The 16,466-nt window shown below is 44.1% G+C and overlaps 2 protein-coding genes across 5 annotated transcripts in view; one reads left to right on the top strand and one right to left on the bottom strand.

The window, feature by feature from the left end:
• ALK (ALK receptor tyrosine kinase) overlaps positions 1–11,260 on the top strand; it is a 579,386-nt gene extending 568,126 nt beyond the window's left edge. Inside the window, exons 26-29 of the mRNA XM_053382982.1 lie at positions 1,306–1,407; positions 1,906–2,040; positions 3,539–3,629; positions 6,569–11,260. Of these exons, the coding sequence (XP_053238957.1) occupies positions 1,306–1,407; positions 1,906–2,040; positions 3,539–3,629; positions 6,569–7,240 (1,000 nt within the window). The 3' untranslated portion in view covers positions 7,241–11,260. The remainder of the gene's footprint in view (positions 1–1,305; positions 1,408–1,905; positions 2,041–3,538; positions 3,630–6,568) is intronic.
• A 1,007-nt stretch (positions 11,261–12,267) lies between these two features.
• Positions 12,268–16,466, bottom strand: part of CLIP4 (CAP-Gly domain containing linker protein family member 4) — a 39,819-nt gene continuing 35,620 nt past the window's right edge. For 3 of the 4 annotated variants that reach the window (XM_053382983.1, XM_053382984.1, XM_053382985.1), the window contains exons 15-16: positions 15,920–15,992; positions 12,268–14,945 (exon numbers count right to left, since the gene is read on the bottom strand). In XM_053382983.1, coding sequence (XP_053238958.1) covers positions 14,624–14,945; positions 15,920–15,992 — 395 coding nt within the window. In that variant the 3' untranslated portion in view covers positions 12,268–14,623. The remainder of the gene's footprint in view (positions 14,946–15,919; positions 15,993–16,466) is intronic. The other variant, XR_008329674.1, reaches the window with a different exon arrangement.

Genomic DNA, 16,466 nt, shown 5'->3' with positions numbered 1-16,466 from the left:
ACACTGGGGACTAACCCCAACTTCCTCCATTCACGTTCAGAGTCCATCATCCTGCATTCTGTTGTGAATGCATCCTCAGCCACGCTACCATTTCTCCCTTTCTTCCCCTCCACTCTTGTGTTCTGTTTTATACTCCTTGGTGTTGACCCCGTCACTTTCAGTCTCTATGTCAGCGTCATTAGTAAATCTCTCTAGTTTACAGCATATAAAAGAGGGGGAAAGGTCAGGAAAATGTAATTACCCAACCTGGAATTTATCCAGGGCGGTTGGGATTAATGATTCTGCAGTTACTGAAAGTGCCAGGAAGACTTTAATGGCTGTGTGTGTGGTCAGGACTTCTGCTTACATCTCATCCGAAAAGCAACACTCACAGTGCCCTCTAATGTCAGGCTGGAGAACTGCTTCATCACATGACACAATGAAGGGCCACTCAACAGTTTTGACAGATGACTTACCCTTTGGCCTTTTACTTAACTTAGCTGTTTAAGAACACTATTCGCTATAGTAAAAATGTGGCATAAGCTTTGAACAGTTCATACCTTTTTACAGTGCTTTTTTCTGGGGGGGGGGGGGCACAGGGGTATGCATAACCCCTAAACATTTTGTGAATCTAAGCTTGGCCTCACTGAGGCGCAGTATTTCAGTATGAGTAGGAAAATGAGAGTACCTCTAAACATTTTTTGTGGGAGGAGGAGCACTGCCTTTTTAAAAACAGCCAACGGGGTGGGAACCAGTTTCCTTGCGGGATCACCTTTCCCCACACATCCCTGCATCAGCACCTGGTGCTTCCAGGTGGCTGGGATAGAGACTGACCATCACTGCCTTTTGCTGTTGCCAGCCTCCTCTGGAGAAAGCATATGGGAGCCAACTGTATGTCATTTAGCCTGGTGAGAAAATTCCTGCCCTCTGAACTGTATTTAAGCCAGGCTCCTTGGAGTGCAGGAAGGACCGGTATCAGAAACTTTAATGTCAGTTAACTCTAGTTTTGTGCTTTGTATTTAAACCTAGATTGTTGAGATTTTTTTTCCGCAAATATTGAATTAATCCTGTGTTTGTTAAATTGTTGGATACTTACCTGGCAGGGGAGACACCTTGATCATATGTTTAGATGTTTTAAATGTTTGCTGTAAGCCACTTTGAGCATTGCTCTTTGTGGAGAAGTGGCATATAAGTTCACCCAGAGAAGTGGCATATAAGTTCACCCAGTCAGTCAATTCCAGAACAATGAGGGTCAGCCTCCATGGTCACATGATTGTGCACTCATGTCTGATTTCATCTTCTAAATTCCCCCCGCTTTCTCAACAGAGCCAGTTACTACAGAAAAGGAGGGTGTGCAATGCTCCCTGTCAAGTGGATGCCCCCTGAGGCCTTCATGGAAGGGATATTTACATCCAAAACGGATACCTGGTGAGCCTGCTCCATATTTTCCATCCATTTTTCAAGCCACCTGCTGCCGGTTGGTTAAATGTAGCAACCATGTTCTGCAGGAACCTATGTCCTTTCTTCAAAAACACAGGGATCCTTCCGATGTTACATTTAGCCGTGTGGGATCTGCAGGTTGGCTCTTTCCTGCAGTGCTAAGTAGCATCAGAAGTCATATGGAAGGACACCATATCACAACTACTTTCCAATGCCAGCATTGCCCTTCCCAGAAATTGAAGCACTTAGACAGTAATCAAGACGTGTTGCAAACTCTTATGTGACCTCAGACTTCTGATCCTATGTGGAAAGAAGAGACAGCATAACTCTGATACTGCAGAAGGATCTCGCAGTCAACAAAATCAGTCGTGCATGGGTGTACCACATGACAGGCTTTTTGCCCCAATCCTGGCCCCAATCCAAGTATATCTGCGTAGTTTTCACTGTATCTATCCGTGACCATATTTCTTTCTCTTTTGTGTCCAGGTCATTTGGAGTGTTGCTGTGGGAAATATTCTCTCTCGGATATATGCCCTATCCCAGCAAAAGTAACCAGGAGGTCTTGGAGTTCGTAACAAGTGGAGGAAGGATGGATCCACCCAAAAACTGCCCCGGCCCTGTGTAGGAAACTTTTAAGGATCTGCTTGCTCCATGGGTTCAATTTGTTATGTTCTGGCATCTCTTCTCATCCTGTTTACTCTACAAAGATTGTTTTCCATTATCATATATTTCACCAATCTGCTATAACGACTGGAACCTGCAACAAAATGCTGCAGAGCAGCATATTCAGAGTTCCAGCCAGCCAAGTTGTTTTCCAGGATGTGCCATTCCATTGCATCCTGCCGCCGCCCCCCCCATCCCTGTATTCCATCTTGCACACCACAACCCACAACAAACCAGCAGCGTTCTATAACCACGGACCATGCTTCTCAGTTTTTTCCCCTGAGGATTGTTTTGGAGAGTGGGAGAGTTCTGCAAACCCTGAAGTCCCCCCAAGCCTCTGATATGTCCCTCTTTTTCATGGATGGTGCCATTAGCCTCATAAAAATTTGCTTCACTATTTTCTGTAGGATAAATTCTTTCATTAGCTGTAATGGTTTAACTTTGCAGTCACTGTCATTTTGGTGGGTACTAACTACCAGCTGATGCCATGTTCAGAGTCCTCATCCTCTTGTAATAATTCAGGAGTCTTCACCTTCGCTTCTCTTACAAATGGCCTAAGAGCCTCAAATTAAATTTAATTCACATAACAATGTATGTCCTGATGCTTCCAGGAAATGAATCATCAAGGTCCCTGCTGTGTTTCCCCCTTATGTAGGTGGGCATTACAGTGGTACCTCGGGTTAAGTACTTAATTCGTTCCGGAGGTCCGTACTTAACCTGAAACTGTTCTTAACCTGAAGCACCACTTTAGCTAATGGGGCCTCCTGCTGCCGCCACGCCACCGGAACACAATTTCTGTTCTCATCCTGAAGCAAAGTTCTTACACTATTTCTGGGTTAGCGGAGTCTGTAACCGGAAGCGTACGTAACCTGAAGTGTATGTAACCTGAGGTACCACTGTATTTGAGTAACAAGCTAATAGGTAACCTGCTCCATCTCAAGCACTTTTAGCCAATTTTTGGTGTGGCTCGGTTGAACTAAGTTCAGCCAAATTTCAGCTATGTTATTCCCAGGGACACAATCAGAACTCTATTTATGAACTAAGCCCCCTCCCTCCAATGTTACTTTTGATTTGATAGTGGGATAAAATAATCATTGAGAAAACACCAGCTTCAGACATTCTATGTTTAGCAATGCCTGTCCCACTGCTAACTCACAATAATGTCTTCTGTGGCCAGGAGTGCCCTATAGCAGCTTAGTCTTGTTTGCCTTAGCCCTTAGCCTGGGAAGGGCCATAGCTCAGTGGCTGAGTGCATGTCTTGCATGAGAGGGCTTGCAGATTCAAGCCCCGCCATCTACAGAAAGGACTGTTGCTTGAAACCCTGAAGAGCTGTTGCCTGTCAGTGTCGAGAATACTGAGCTACTAGACCAGTCGGTTTGATTCTGTATAATGAATAAGGCAGCATCCTAGCCCACTCTCCTGCCATTCACCATTTGGTCTTCTGCTCTCATTGCAGGTATCGAATAATGACACAATGCTGGCAACACCAGCCTGAAGACCGGCCAAACTTTGCCATAATATTGGAGAGGATTGAATACTGCACTCAGGTATCTATAACTTCTCAGGGCAATTATTTTATGCTGTTTCTTCTAAGAAATGCCAGAAGGGGCACATGGAAAAGAAACAATGGGTGAGCCAAGACAACCAGAGCACAACCTGGTGCCAATGTCTCTGACTCTTGTCCAACCCTTCCCCAGACCACCTGAAGAAGTGAATTCAGTTGCAATGCAAGCTATATCCGAGAGTTATTATGGATCAAATGTGAAGTGCCCAGCCAGAAAACAAGCCCTTGTTCCTTTCAGAACTTGCCTTGAGGCAGGGTGTGATGGTGATTAGCGATGGGTGTGTGTGTGTGTGGATCCATAGGTTGGATTGCAAAGCAGACTCCTCACCTGATTTGATCCAGGTAGATTCTGAATTGGATCAGATCATGAATCCATTTCAAAAGCTGCGGTCCTTGCTACAAGGAGTCTGAGGGCTTCTGCTCTGATAGTAATTTTTTTATTTCCTTTGAAGAAGTTGGGTCTTCCAGACACCCAAAGCCTGGCTTGGCTGGCACATGGGACTTGATGTTCTTGCTCTCCCCTGTGCAATTCCCTTTGAGAGTGGTGGAATGATCTCGAGTCCCGTTGCTCTCGGGGGATCTTGCTCTACTCTGTGCAAAGTGCATGGCAGCAAGAAACCACGCATTAGCTGCTCCAGGCTCATCTGCTTGCTCTCTTTCCCCACTAGAGGGAAAGGAAAAGGAAAGCCACGTGCCAGCAGGTCCAATGACCAAACTGGTGGGACAGCATCTCCTTTTTGTCACAGCGGGTGGCGCTGTGGGTTAAACCACAGAGCCTAAGACTTGCCGATCAGGTCGGCAGTTCAAATCCCCGCAATGACGGGGTGAGCTCCCGTTGCTCGGTCCCTGCTCCTGCCAACCTAGCAGTTCGAAAGCACATCAAAGTGCAAGTAGATAAATAGGTACCGCTCCGGTGGGAAGGTAAACGGCGTTTCTGTGCGCTGCTCTGGTTCGCCAGAAGCGGCTTACTCATGCTGGCCACATGACCCGGAAGCTGTACGCCGGCTCCCTCGGCCAATAAAGCGAGATGGAGTGCCACAACCCCAGAGTAGGCCACGACTGGACCTAATGGTCAGGGGTCCCTATACCTTTACCTTTACAGTGCCCATTTGTTTGCCCTCTTCCTCTGGGTCCAATCCACATGATCATCCAGAAGGAGAGAGTGCAAGGAAGGCAAGGGGAAAAGGCTGTGTTCTTCTGCCTCCTTGTTCTGGTTACTGTCTGCATGCTTAGAGGGTAGCTGAATAGGTAGCAACAGCAAGGAGAAGGAGCAACAGCAATAGCAGGTGGCCAAATAAACTGTGCACCTGCTTCATTGTTGTGGCAATAGCAAGTGCCCCATGATCCTCACTGCTGATGCTGTTCCTATCCTTCTACTCCATCCTTTCTACGCACATCCAGCCAACACTGCTCTGTGATTTATTGCAGCAAATCCAGGGGCAGCAGAGCCTTCAGTGCTTTCAAAACCGATCTCTTGGCCATTAGTGCTGTCCAGTAAATCCACACTTTTTTAGAATACCCTGCATTGAAGGAATACATCCCAGAATCAGATGCATGAAGAAATATTGCACTCATTTAATATTTATAACCCACTTTTCTTCCCTAAACAAAAGTCAAAGTGGCCAACAGAAAAGCAATCAATGCAATAATGCCAGAATTGTTGAATTGTAAAATGTTTCCATCCAAGTATGATGTCCACTGCCACTGGGAACAAAAAATAATTTTGCTCTCAATAAATTTATTTTCTTCCCCACCCTAACATGTCTGAATGAGGTCATCATTTTTCTCCAGACCTGCAAGACATTTAAGTGTTCTGCTGCATAATAACAGATATTATTCAATAGTAGGTTTGTTATAAGACCATTCAAAGAGGCTTGCTGGATCAGGCCATGAGTCCACCTAGTCCAGCTACCTCTTTTCCACGGTGGCTAACCAGATGCCTATGGGAAACCACAAGCAGAGCATGAAGGCAATTGCCCCCGCCTGCACCGGCCCTCTAGCAACTGGAGCCACTGAGCAATTCAGTCCACATTTAAAGGCGAACCTACCTAATTCACAGTTTCCCAAACAATATGAGAACTGAAACACATATATCCTTTTAAATGTGCACTTCTCTGAATTTTGTAATGTAGTTCTCCAGGTAAGTAATGTGCATCAAGATTCATATGCTGGGATAAAATGTCAATAAAAATGCATAAATTCTTGGGGTTTTTAGTGCATAGTTTTTTCGGGGAAATTGCTTTGCAAAAATATGTAGGCAAGATTGCATACAAGGGTGGAATTCAATGGCTTGCTGTTAGAAGCATTTTGTCATGGAAAGCATTTCTGATTGCTTTCCTCCTCTCTCCTCACCCTGTACGCTATTCTGGGGGTTCTCCCAACCTCCCCAGAGCCCCTTTTGAGAGGCATAGAGGCACATGGGTGGAAGAAAGGGGGAGGAAGCAGACACAAGGCTGCTGTTGACAGGACTCAATAGCTGACTCCTGCCCCAAAGAGTGTGAAATGCTGGTGAAATTTCATGAGGGTTTTAAGAAAACTGCAAACTGATCTGATAATGTGGCAAGCTGAACTTAAGATTGGATAAATGAGAAACTGAGAGAAACCAAAACTGACCGATTCAACCATCTCTACCCAAGTATGGAGGTTACCTGGCCTAACAGGTATATAGATGCACTTGCCCTCTGTAGATTTGTCCAATTGCTTTCTGGCAGTGAATTCCATAAATTAATTGCACGCTGTGTGGAAGTAGTTGTTCCTCATAGCTGTCCTGAAAGTCAATTTTATTGGGTGATTGGGCATGCGTCCATTAGGAGAGAAAATCTTTTCACGAAGCAATGGTAGATTACTCCAGCAGCACTCTGTAGCGTCAAGCAGTTAAAAAAAGCAGCAGCATGTTTTGAATCCCTTGTTTTTTTAATGTAGGATCCTGATGTGATCAACACAGTTCTGCCAGTGGAATATGGCCCCTGCATTGAGGAGGAAGAAAAGGTCCCCGTACGCCCTGAAGACCCCGAAGCAATCCCTCCGTTGCTAGTCTTGCCGCAGAAAGAGAAAAAAGGTGTTGAGCAGCTCCTGCCTTCCCCACCATCCTTGGCCTTAGCCATTGCTACAGGGAAGGCTCTGGTGAAAGCAGCTAGTGTTGATCCATCAGTCTGTGCTACTACACAGGCCCCCCTGGAAGGGGGACATGTCAACATGGCGTACACTCAGTCCAATCCCGCCACTGAGCTCCACAAAGGCCGAGGGTCCAGAAACAAGCCTACCAACCTCTGGAACCCGACCTACGGCTCCTGGTTTTCAGAGAAGCCCATTGTCAAAAACACTTCACAGGCGGAGAAAGAGGCAACTGAGAGGGAAGGTCCGGGGCATGAAGGGAACTGTACTTTGGGGCCCAGCATTGTGACTGGAAGGCTGCCAAGCTCCTCCCTTCTTCTAGAACCATCTTCGCTGACAGCCAGCGTTAAGGAAGTGCCTCTGTTCAGGCTCCGCCATTTCCCCTGTGGAAACGTTAACTATGGATACCAACAGCAGGGCTTGCCCTTGGAAACTTCGGCCCCACCCTTGTGCCAGCAGCTGCGAGGGCCCTCCCCTTAGGAACAAGGCCAACTCCCCCCACCAGGGCCCCCGGAAAACATCCCACCCTTTTGACTCTCTTCCCGTGGGACTCGTAAGCTTTGGTGCAAACGTCGGCGTCACCCAAACAAGCACGAGCGCAGAACGAGATGCCCTTCTGTAATGTGCCAGTGCGCTCTGAAGTGCCACCCTTGGAAGCTCTGCTTTTCGAACCTGCAAGAAGCTTCTGTTTGTCAGAGCGCGCACACCCCTTACACACACACTCGAAACACCCAAGGACAACAGTATTATCTGCAAGGCCCCGCTCTCAGTTGCATAAAGTCATCTGCATGGTTGTTCTCTGTGCCCTTCCCTGTGCGCTGCTTCCTTCTCTGTTGTTTATGTGCCGTTTCAAGACTCACTGTCAGAGAGTTTAATGTCTGGGGATTTCCCTGTACTGCCAGATGCAGCGTCAGGGAAATCCCTCTTGCTGCCAGAGATTTGAGGAGAGGATGGGGAAATGTTGCACTCTCGCTGAAATTCAAAATCAGATAAACATGGACTCCCAAGGGGCATGTACCCAAACAGTAACTCAGCTCCAACATGGCCCTTCCACAAGCATGCACAACTATTGTGGTACTCTTAAGGGTAGCAGAAACACATTTGCTTCCACGCCTTTGGTCTACAAGATGGAAACTGCAGGAATTTAAGGAGCATGGTGAAAGTCAGTGATTTAGTTTGATTGAAAAGGTGATGCCCTCTCCCCCTTTTCTCTGTTGTGGTTGTGGGACGCCAAGGGTCAAATACTTAATCCTCCGTGTTGTAGTTGGTTATGCCACATGCTAGAGGATAAGATTATCGAGGTGGTAAGAATCAGGTTGTTCAACAATGAAATCACCGCTATTATGCTTCAGTTAATACTATGGGGCAGAGTTTAGACAAACAGAAAGTAGTCGATTGCCGTGGTGTGTGCTGACTCCCATTTTTTTCCAGTGAATAAGGATATGATTTTATTTAGTATTAGAATTGCATTGCCGAACATGGCACTGTAGGAGATGCGCCAAAGCAAGTGTGTTTTAACAAAGGTTTTAGAACAACCACAGTAGCCAACTCTCTAAGTCATTGTTTTGACAAGAGTCAATATCCACACAGAGAAAAATCAGGACTTGAGCATATGATGTAAAAATTACTTGCCAACTTCAGTGCATTCTCAGACTCAAACATACCATCAATCCATGCTTCAGCATATTTCACAGCTTATCTTATCATGCTATCGGAACTGAAACAATCTGTCAAAATATCCTGCAATGAACTGGGGCCCAGAATTGCTCTTGCTTGAGCACAGGAAGCAGAAAGAAAGGCATTAGTGGAGAGGGTGATGCCTGTGATTCTATTGCATAACCATGGTGCTACAAATTAGGAGACAACACCACTATTGCAGTTGACCACTAATAATCCTTGTTTCCCCACTGACACTTTGAGGCAATAGATCACCCCCATGGAAGCTGTATATATGGGCATACAAACCTCGTGCTCACATTCGTTCCCATGAGCAGAGCAAACGAGGAGGAAGCTTGGTTTGTGTCTCTTGCCTCGCTCAAGAACTTATAGCTACTAAATAAATGCAGGTGCAATCCTGTGCACGATTGCACTGCATAAGGCTCATCGATTCAATTGGAATTGATGTATAAATGAAGAAATCTGACCTTCCTGAGTGATAGAGAAAAGAGATCCACTTTCCACAGATACTTGTTTTCTGGAGGAGCAGTAAATCAATGGGGAATGGCCTTGAATCCTTAGCTGCAAATTACAGTTGGACAAATCTAATCATGGATCCCCATTGTACAGTAATGTGTCTTGCTCCCATCACGGGACAACCAAGAACTTTGAAGTGCAGCTCAAACAGATAAAAGTATTGGGCCTACTTCCAGCCGTCACAGCCACTGAAGGTATTTATATATTTTTTCTTGAGTTCATAAGGCAGCTATAAAAAATGCTTCATTTGAAAAAAGTGTGCCTGCTCACCGAATCAGAGGCAGTGTTCAGTTCATTATAGTTTGGTGGATGCTGTGCCTTAAAGTCCCACTTGCTCACAGCAGGGAGCATGTTATACTGTCTCTGATGACCCCAAGGGGCAATTAAAAAGTACAACTTAACACGCTGCAAGATACCTGAGCTTAAAAGAATGGTCATCTGCTAAAACAGCCAAGTTCCTGTGCTGTTATTACAATCCACTGCAGATTGGCTGGTTCATGTGCGTGATTAACATCAAGGCACACTGCAGAGCCTCACAGTCCAACCCACTCCTGGAAGAAAAAGCACTAGCCAGGAGCTTCTCTAGTACTTTTGTGTTGCAGTTGTGGGGGAAAGCTCATGAAAAGCTTCCTTAAAAACAGCACCCCCACCCCCCAAAGTAGAGGAATATGAATGGCAACCTTAGAAGCATAGAATGAGCTGTGTTTTATACCATTACTTGTTTGTGAAGCTTCTACGCCACATTTGTAGCATGTCACAACTCTCAGCAGCAGAGCTACTTATCCAGGGTCTTTCATTAGGGAAATGAAACTAAATCCTGTTACACACCCAGCAGAGGTGTGCAATAAAGGATTTCAGTCACAATACTGTAAAATAGCTCGTAGTATTTATACTTGGTGAGATAAAGCTTACCAACACATATGCTTTATTAGCCGAGGCACAGACGGAGGTTTCCGTATCACCAGAAATAAATGGAAACACTGGTGTTTGACAGAGGAAGGCTTTGCTCCATAAACGACACCACCTAGGCAGAAGCCGTTTCCATGACTTTATCATGAGTTAGGCAGCAAGGAGTATGAAACAGCTGGAGCACCATCACTGCTTTCTAAATGTATTTTTATTTCCCAGTGCCTGATCAGAGACTCACATTGATTCCACAACATTAAAATCTTAATAGAGACTATACAGGAGAGCAAAATCACGAGCTTTCAGCAATTCCAGTGCAATGTTCACTTCAGCATCTGTGTTTGGCCTTTTATAGCACCAGAGGGTAGCCAGGAGACACAATGGAGCTTTTGAGACAAGAAAACTATGAGCAAAAACAGCCTCCCAAAGTTATTTACCCTATTTGTGGGCAGTAAATGTAGGAAGGTCATTTATCCTAAAGCAATTGGGGCAGGGGGGTAGAATTGGCCCAGAAGGTATCAAAGGGTACGCAAGGAAAAAGTTTGGTTTGGTTCATTCACCTAACCCTAACCCTGAAAGAGGAGGACTGGAAGACAGCCCATTACTTCCTTCAAGCATCGTGGTTTAGGGGAGTCTGCAAAAGACAACTCTCCACAAACCTGTCAGAAAATTATTTTCTCTGAGAGGTTTTAGGACAACTCTCATCTAAGAATTGACTCTGCTTCCTGTGACATTAAAAATGTGGGAAGAGTCCCATATGCTCAAGTGCAAAATACAGTCCGTTGATTTGAGTAGCCAATGAGTGCATTTTCTCACCCAATCCAGTGCAGGAGGACTCAAAAGCAACCCCCAACTCAGCTTTTGTGGGGCTTGCCTCCAAGTGAGCATAGGAGTGCAGCACCATCGAACGTCCCTCACACTTGTTTCCTTTCCCATAAGGATGCAGAAGTTCAAAATGAAGTGGTTTTGGTGGAGCATTTCCCAGTCATTTTTCAGTGCATGACTAGGTACGGCAGCTGTATGCCAAGACTTTCCTTTTATGTGTCTGCTCATATAGGTGAGGCCACCAGATACGTCTAAACCTTGAGCAAGTACTACCTTTTCAGTGTCCTTTCACAGCTCCGTCACCTCACCCACGGAAGTCTCAACGGAGTTATGTCTGAACCTTCTGTACCCAGCCTCTCCTTCTGTATCAAGGCTTTGTCATTAGGAATGTGTGTCACATCTGTACAGAAGCTTATGCAACATTGCTCATAAATCAAGGGCCTATGCGTTTCAGGGATCCTTCTCAAGATAAAATGCTAATATATGATCATTAAGTATTTTGTATTGTATTTGTATTGTAATCAAGTGTAGTGAAGCTAAAGGCATGAAGACAAAATAAAATGACTGTAAAGGAAAGCATGCGCCTGGCTGTGTATTCTCTCTACAATGGCTCACCAAACCAAGGAGGCTTTTAATTCAGCACATGAACTGCTAAGCTTGGCCAGGGGGTAAAATGCAAGTGATCATTTAGCACGACAAGATTAACTAAAGTCCCATTTTGACTCCCAAAGTCATGCAAAGTTCTCATTGAACTAGAATGAAAGTTACCCAGGCTACCTGGCGGAGATGACAAATTTCCTATACTGGTTGCAGAACAATTAATTGAGATGAGGAGGTACAGCTCTTCTAAATGCACCACTAATGTCCTTTTAAGGCCTGGCTGATCATTAGGGTAAGTTGGATTTCACTCCAGAGAAGCTCTTCTTGTTAATATTTCTGTCCACCCTTCCTAATAAAGGAGCCCAGCACATCAACCCCCAAAGTGGTAAAGGAATTCAATCAAAAATAAAACATTGTTATCTAAAAACATTTTAAAAGCCACATAGCTTCACAGGCAATAATTTTCAAGGTTGCCAGGAACAGTATCTTTCACCCATCAAATACCTGGGTGAACAGGGGTGTTTTTAAGATCATCCTGAAAGTTAATTATCAGGGAGACCACACCTCACTAGGGATGGCATTCCGCAAACGGGGAGCTGCCACTGAGAAGGCCCTGTCAACAAACAGCCCTACATTATACTGGCACCGGGTTACTGGGTTAATAAAGGAGTTACCTTTTTCTATATTCAGTTCATTTTATCCCTTGGTGACTATGCATGGCCTACTGGTATATTCATTTCCTTTCTAATATACAGCAGAACTCATTCTGCAAGCAGTCCTTCTTAATACTGAAGCCATGTAGATTTTATGCTGATAGTTTGGGCAGACATGATCTTAAGACACACCTGCAAGAGCAAATAGGAAAAATGAGGCAGTTCATATTAGCGCAAGAATTTTTCTTTCAATGGTACCAATGTTTACCTTGTAAGTCACAATCCCTAGAGGAAGAGGAGGGCAAAAGAAAGATACCATCCGACCATACATAGGGAATGCACAAAACATTTTTATGTTCAAAATTAGCATGTCTGTAGAGTACATCAATATATTACAAACATAAAAGGTGTTTAAAACATCTGTTTTGTTATATTACAGCTGCTGCTTTCTATCCTAAATGCATAATGTGCAAGTTAACATTATAAGAAAGCGATTCAAAAAAAGGATACTCGGTCAGTGATAGCTCAGTTTTCTTAAAAGCAACAGGCATCGTTAAAACCAAACGACCATTAACAGCACTCTCATTTAAAAATACATTTAAACACCCAAGGAAACAGATGTCAGACATGGCAAGATTCAGTGCATCAAGGTGCATCTGGATCCTCAAATGCATTTCTGCAGTTTTCAGATGGCTTTTAATTAAGAACAAGTTTATAATCACAGTTTACAACCATTGCCCTTAGTTTAAAAATACCCATTAGCTATAAAGCAATATTGCAGATTCGTCGTGCTTAATGTAGATCGGGGGAAATGGTTCTAGCAATGTTTAAAAATATTATCTATACACTTTTATAGACAGCTAGAATGTAGTTTTACTTTTGAGTGCAATTTGACAAGATACCTTGGCCAGGATTCAACTAATGAGTCCCACTAGTGGAAGGCTGTGCAAGGACTGCTGTTAGCACAAGGGAGGCAGTTACCATAACACTACACTGAATTCTTCCCCTTATTTTCAAGGATGAAGCCACTTAGTGACTTCTGTGGCTTTTAAATTATCTGAATCCATTTAATAAGGGTTCAAAATATGTCATAACAATTAAAATAAGATATATTTTTTAACAATACAATTTATAAATTTATAATCACTCACTTATTTAAAGAGAAGCATAGTGTAGTAAAATAATCATGTTTTAAAAGTTTTTTTTTTATTTCAAGGTACATCATGCTTCTAGGCAACAATGTAGCAACCACATTATATAAAAATGGCAAGGGCTTCAACACCTAGCACTGTGACAAGCTTTTCCTAAGGTTGGCGTCTACAGTGATACAGAATTCTTATTGCACATGGGATATTTGGGATTCAAGCACCGAAATATAGGTCTCTCTTAAATGTTCTGCCCAGAGCCAGGAAGTGGTGGCCTGTGGGCAAGATGGTCAGCTGCCATATGGCCTAACTCAACCTGCAGTGGCTTGGCATAGTAAGGCAAGCTAAAGGTTCCAAGTCAACCAGGTGACGGTTCTAGAGGAAGAGGAAACTTGAACCTGCAACAATCATGGAATCTCCCATAGGCTTTCTACAAGCTTCTCCTCCCAGAAGACTAAACTAGGGTGTTTTAACCAAGGTTAAGAACACTGTCAAAAATCAGAAGGAAGAAAGGCTCCCTCAGCACCTACCCATGAGTGGGCACGTTTCCTAGAGGAGGAGGTGGTGCAAATCCATGCACACATTATCTTAAACCCAATACTGCTACCTCACCTTAAAATGACCCGTTGGCCAATCTGATTGCTGGCTGGAGAGCTTTGCTGAAGGGCATTTGATGCATGCAAAACGTTGCAGTGTTACAGGCTTCAGTCTTGACTAACAAAATAATTTCTCCAGAACTTGAGTGGGGAAACTCTTCAGAAAGGAGAAATAAAAGTGCATTAATACTTGTTCCAATGGCATTTTTGGAAAGTGCTTCTGGCATGCTGCTGCCTTTAAAATACACACGCATGTCCATTATACAGTATATCTCTATATACTGTAGCAAAAAGTGCTTTTACTATTTACCTGAAAATATTTGTGCTGCTTTATTCTTTTTTCCCTTTCTTCTATTCAGGATGCTTCTGTATGTAGCATGGAAGGAGCACATTTTTTTCTCTTTTCAACTGGTTGCTTTGTGCTTGGAGGATCTGTCTGGATAATAAGCTACCTGTCTCACAACATTTTCCCCCTAAATACTGTCGCTTCCCTCCCTTTTTATTGCTATTTTTTCCCCAAAGAAAGTGAAGACTGTTTAGCAGGTTGACAAATCCTGCTGCTTGTTTAACAAGCTCTGCGATCTCAAGTCACTTTACAGCTTCATTAGAATGTGGGATGGAAACATCATTTGTAAAGTAGCAAAGCATGTCAACATGGAGCCAGATAAAAAACAGATTATTCAAATAACAGGACTGCTCAACCCCAAGTTGTATTTTTAGTATGTAAGCAGCTTTCGGGAGAGGACCCGTTCTGTAGGGGAAGCTATTAAGATTTCATTCCTCAAGAGTCATAATGCAACTCCAATCTGGCTAGAGCTGTGCAAGTGTTATACAAATGCAGTTTTAGGACTTTGGGTAAGGCAGAACTTCATGCAGGCGATGGCAGGATTGTCTTGTGTGCTTTATTTCTTACGCCCTCATCTCAAGAGCTAGAGGAGTTTGCTTTCAGCAGATATCATCCACAAGTTTTGCACCGTTGATGCCTCGGTAAGTGACTCGGCTCGGCCGCACCAAGACTCCATAATTTGGCTTGCAAGTAAAGTACCGCTTGTCACCCACAGAGCCGTCATTCTTGCCTTTGGCACTTCGGAGTTCCAGGCCAAGCCAGATGCCTGGAGCAAAGTCTGTGGGCCCAATGTAGCGAATGATGCCCATCTCACTGGAGCTGCTCAGGAGGACCTGGGAGCCTTCGTGAAGCTTGACGGGCCCCTCAGCACTGGCCGTAGTGGTGCTGCTCCAGCTGCGTCGCAGGGAAGCATTTTTTGACCTGGGCAGATAAAAGAAGGCAACAGGTGGACCATTTGTTAAATGCACAAGATACTAAAATTGCATAGCACACAGAGGAAATCTGCCACTGACTTACTAAGATAAAGACTTCAGGGCCTCCTGATATGAACCAGATTGCTTCTGATCTGGCAATGGCAGTAAAACATGCCTTCAGTTAAAGGCCACATGACAGGCTCATCATCAACCCAAGAGAAAAGCCTGCGTATCCTTGTACCGCAAGGTCAACAAGCTTTTCAAAAGGATAAGATGGTGAAGTTTTCCTACCAATGCAAATAGCAGCTCCGAAAGAGCTATTTTTGGCAGGGTTGCAGCATGGGAAGAAAGGGTTAAGAGTCTCCTCTTTGCCTGCTGTGATCCCAATAATTATTAACCCAACTCAACTACCATTTTCATTTTTAAAAGAATGCGTTAAATGCAAAAACACATTTGATGTCCTGTCTAGTTTGGCCCTAAGCCAGCTCCTGTTAAAAGGTAGTGGGAAAATTGGTGTGTGTGTATCAGTTGGAGCATTTTGGCCTAGCTGCTGAGCTGGCAAGGAATGTGCACAATAATTCTCAGAACTGGGATCCTAGCGCAGGCCTATTTCTTTACCATTCTGATTTCAGTTATTAATTCTAAAATGTACAGCCAGCTTTTCCTGACAGCCATCACTGTGCAGGAACAAGACTTCCAGGCAAGCAAAAAAAGCATCACTGCCATTGAGACTTCCTATAACCATTCAGGATTAGTGTTGGGAGTTATTCAACAATATCAAAATGACTCTGTGGGCTACGACCCTAAAGACACTGGAAAGGGAGAAATCTCCAGTGAATACAGTAGACATACTTCTGGCTAAACATGCATAGGATTGCACTATTAATCACTAAGATGCATGCCTCCAGAGACAAAAAGAGTGCTGAATTCATCTAATCATAGCAGACAACACATGCATTCCCTTTTCTAAGAGCCACTCACTTGACAAAGGAGTTTCTCCTGTTTAATTCCTTTTGGGAAGACGCAGAGGTTGTGCTAAAACTTCGTCGGAAACCTGAACATGATAAGAAAAACAAACTTCAATTCAGTCTATTAAGTGGCATACATATATAAATATCTAAGCCTATTTCCCCTCAATATCCATAGAGCACACAAAAATCAAAGTCTTTCACCTTTCCTCAACACTCATTTATTCAGTTCCTTTTTTACAGTGCTGTTTTCGCAGGCTCCATTCAGCTGTGATCTGTCCCACTGAAAGTAATGGACACTGCACAGCATTGCTGAGTTGTGTCTAGAATGACTAGCTCAAAATCTTGCCAAGTCAGCCCCAGAGCCTGGGTCTTAGGAAACAAGTCCACAAACAAAGGCAACTTAACACAGCAGTAAAACCACACAACAGGTAGGCAAGGTTATGCCCATATTTCACTGAGAAAGATCATAGAATTTTGGCATTGGAAAGGATCCTAAGGACCACCTAGTGCGACCCCTTGCAATCACACTAGGAAGTTCTGAGAACCGAGCAGGAATA

This window comes from Podarcis raffonei, chromosome 3 (assembly GCF_027172205.1).
Source record: "Podarcis raffonei isolate rPodRaf1 chromosome 3, rPodRaf1.pri, whole genome shotgun sequence".
NCBI classification, from domain to species: Eukaryota; Metazoa; Chordata; class Lepidosauria; order Squamata; family Lacertidae; genus Podarcis; species Podarcis raffonei.
This window is presented reverse-complemented; position numbering and strand designations above follow the sequence as displayed.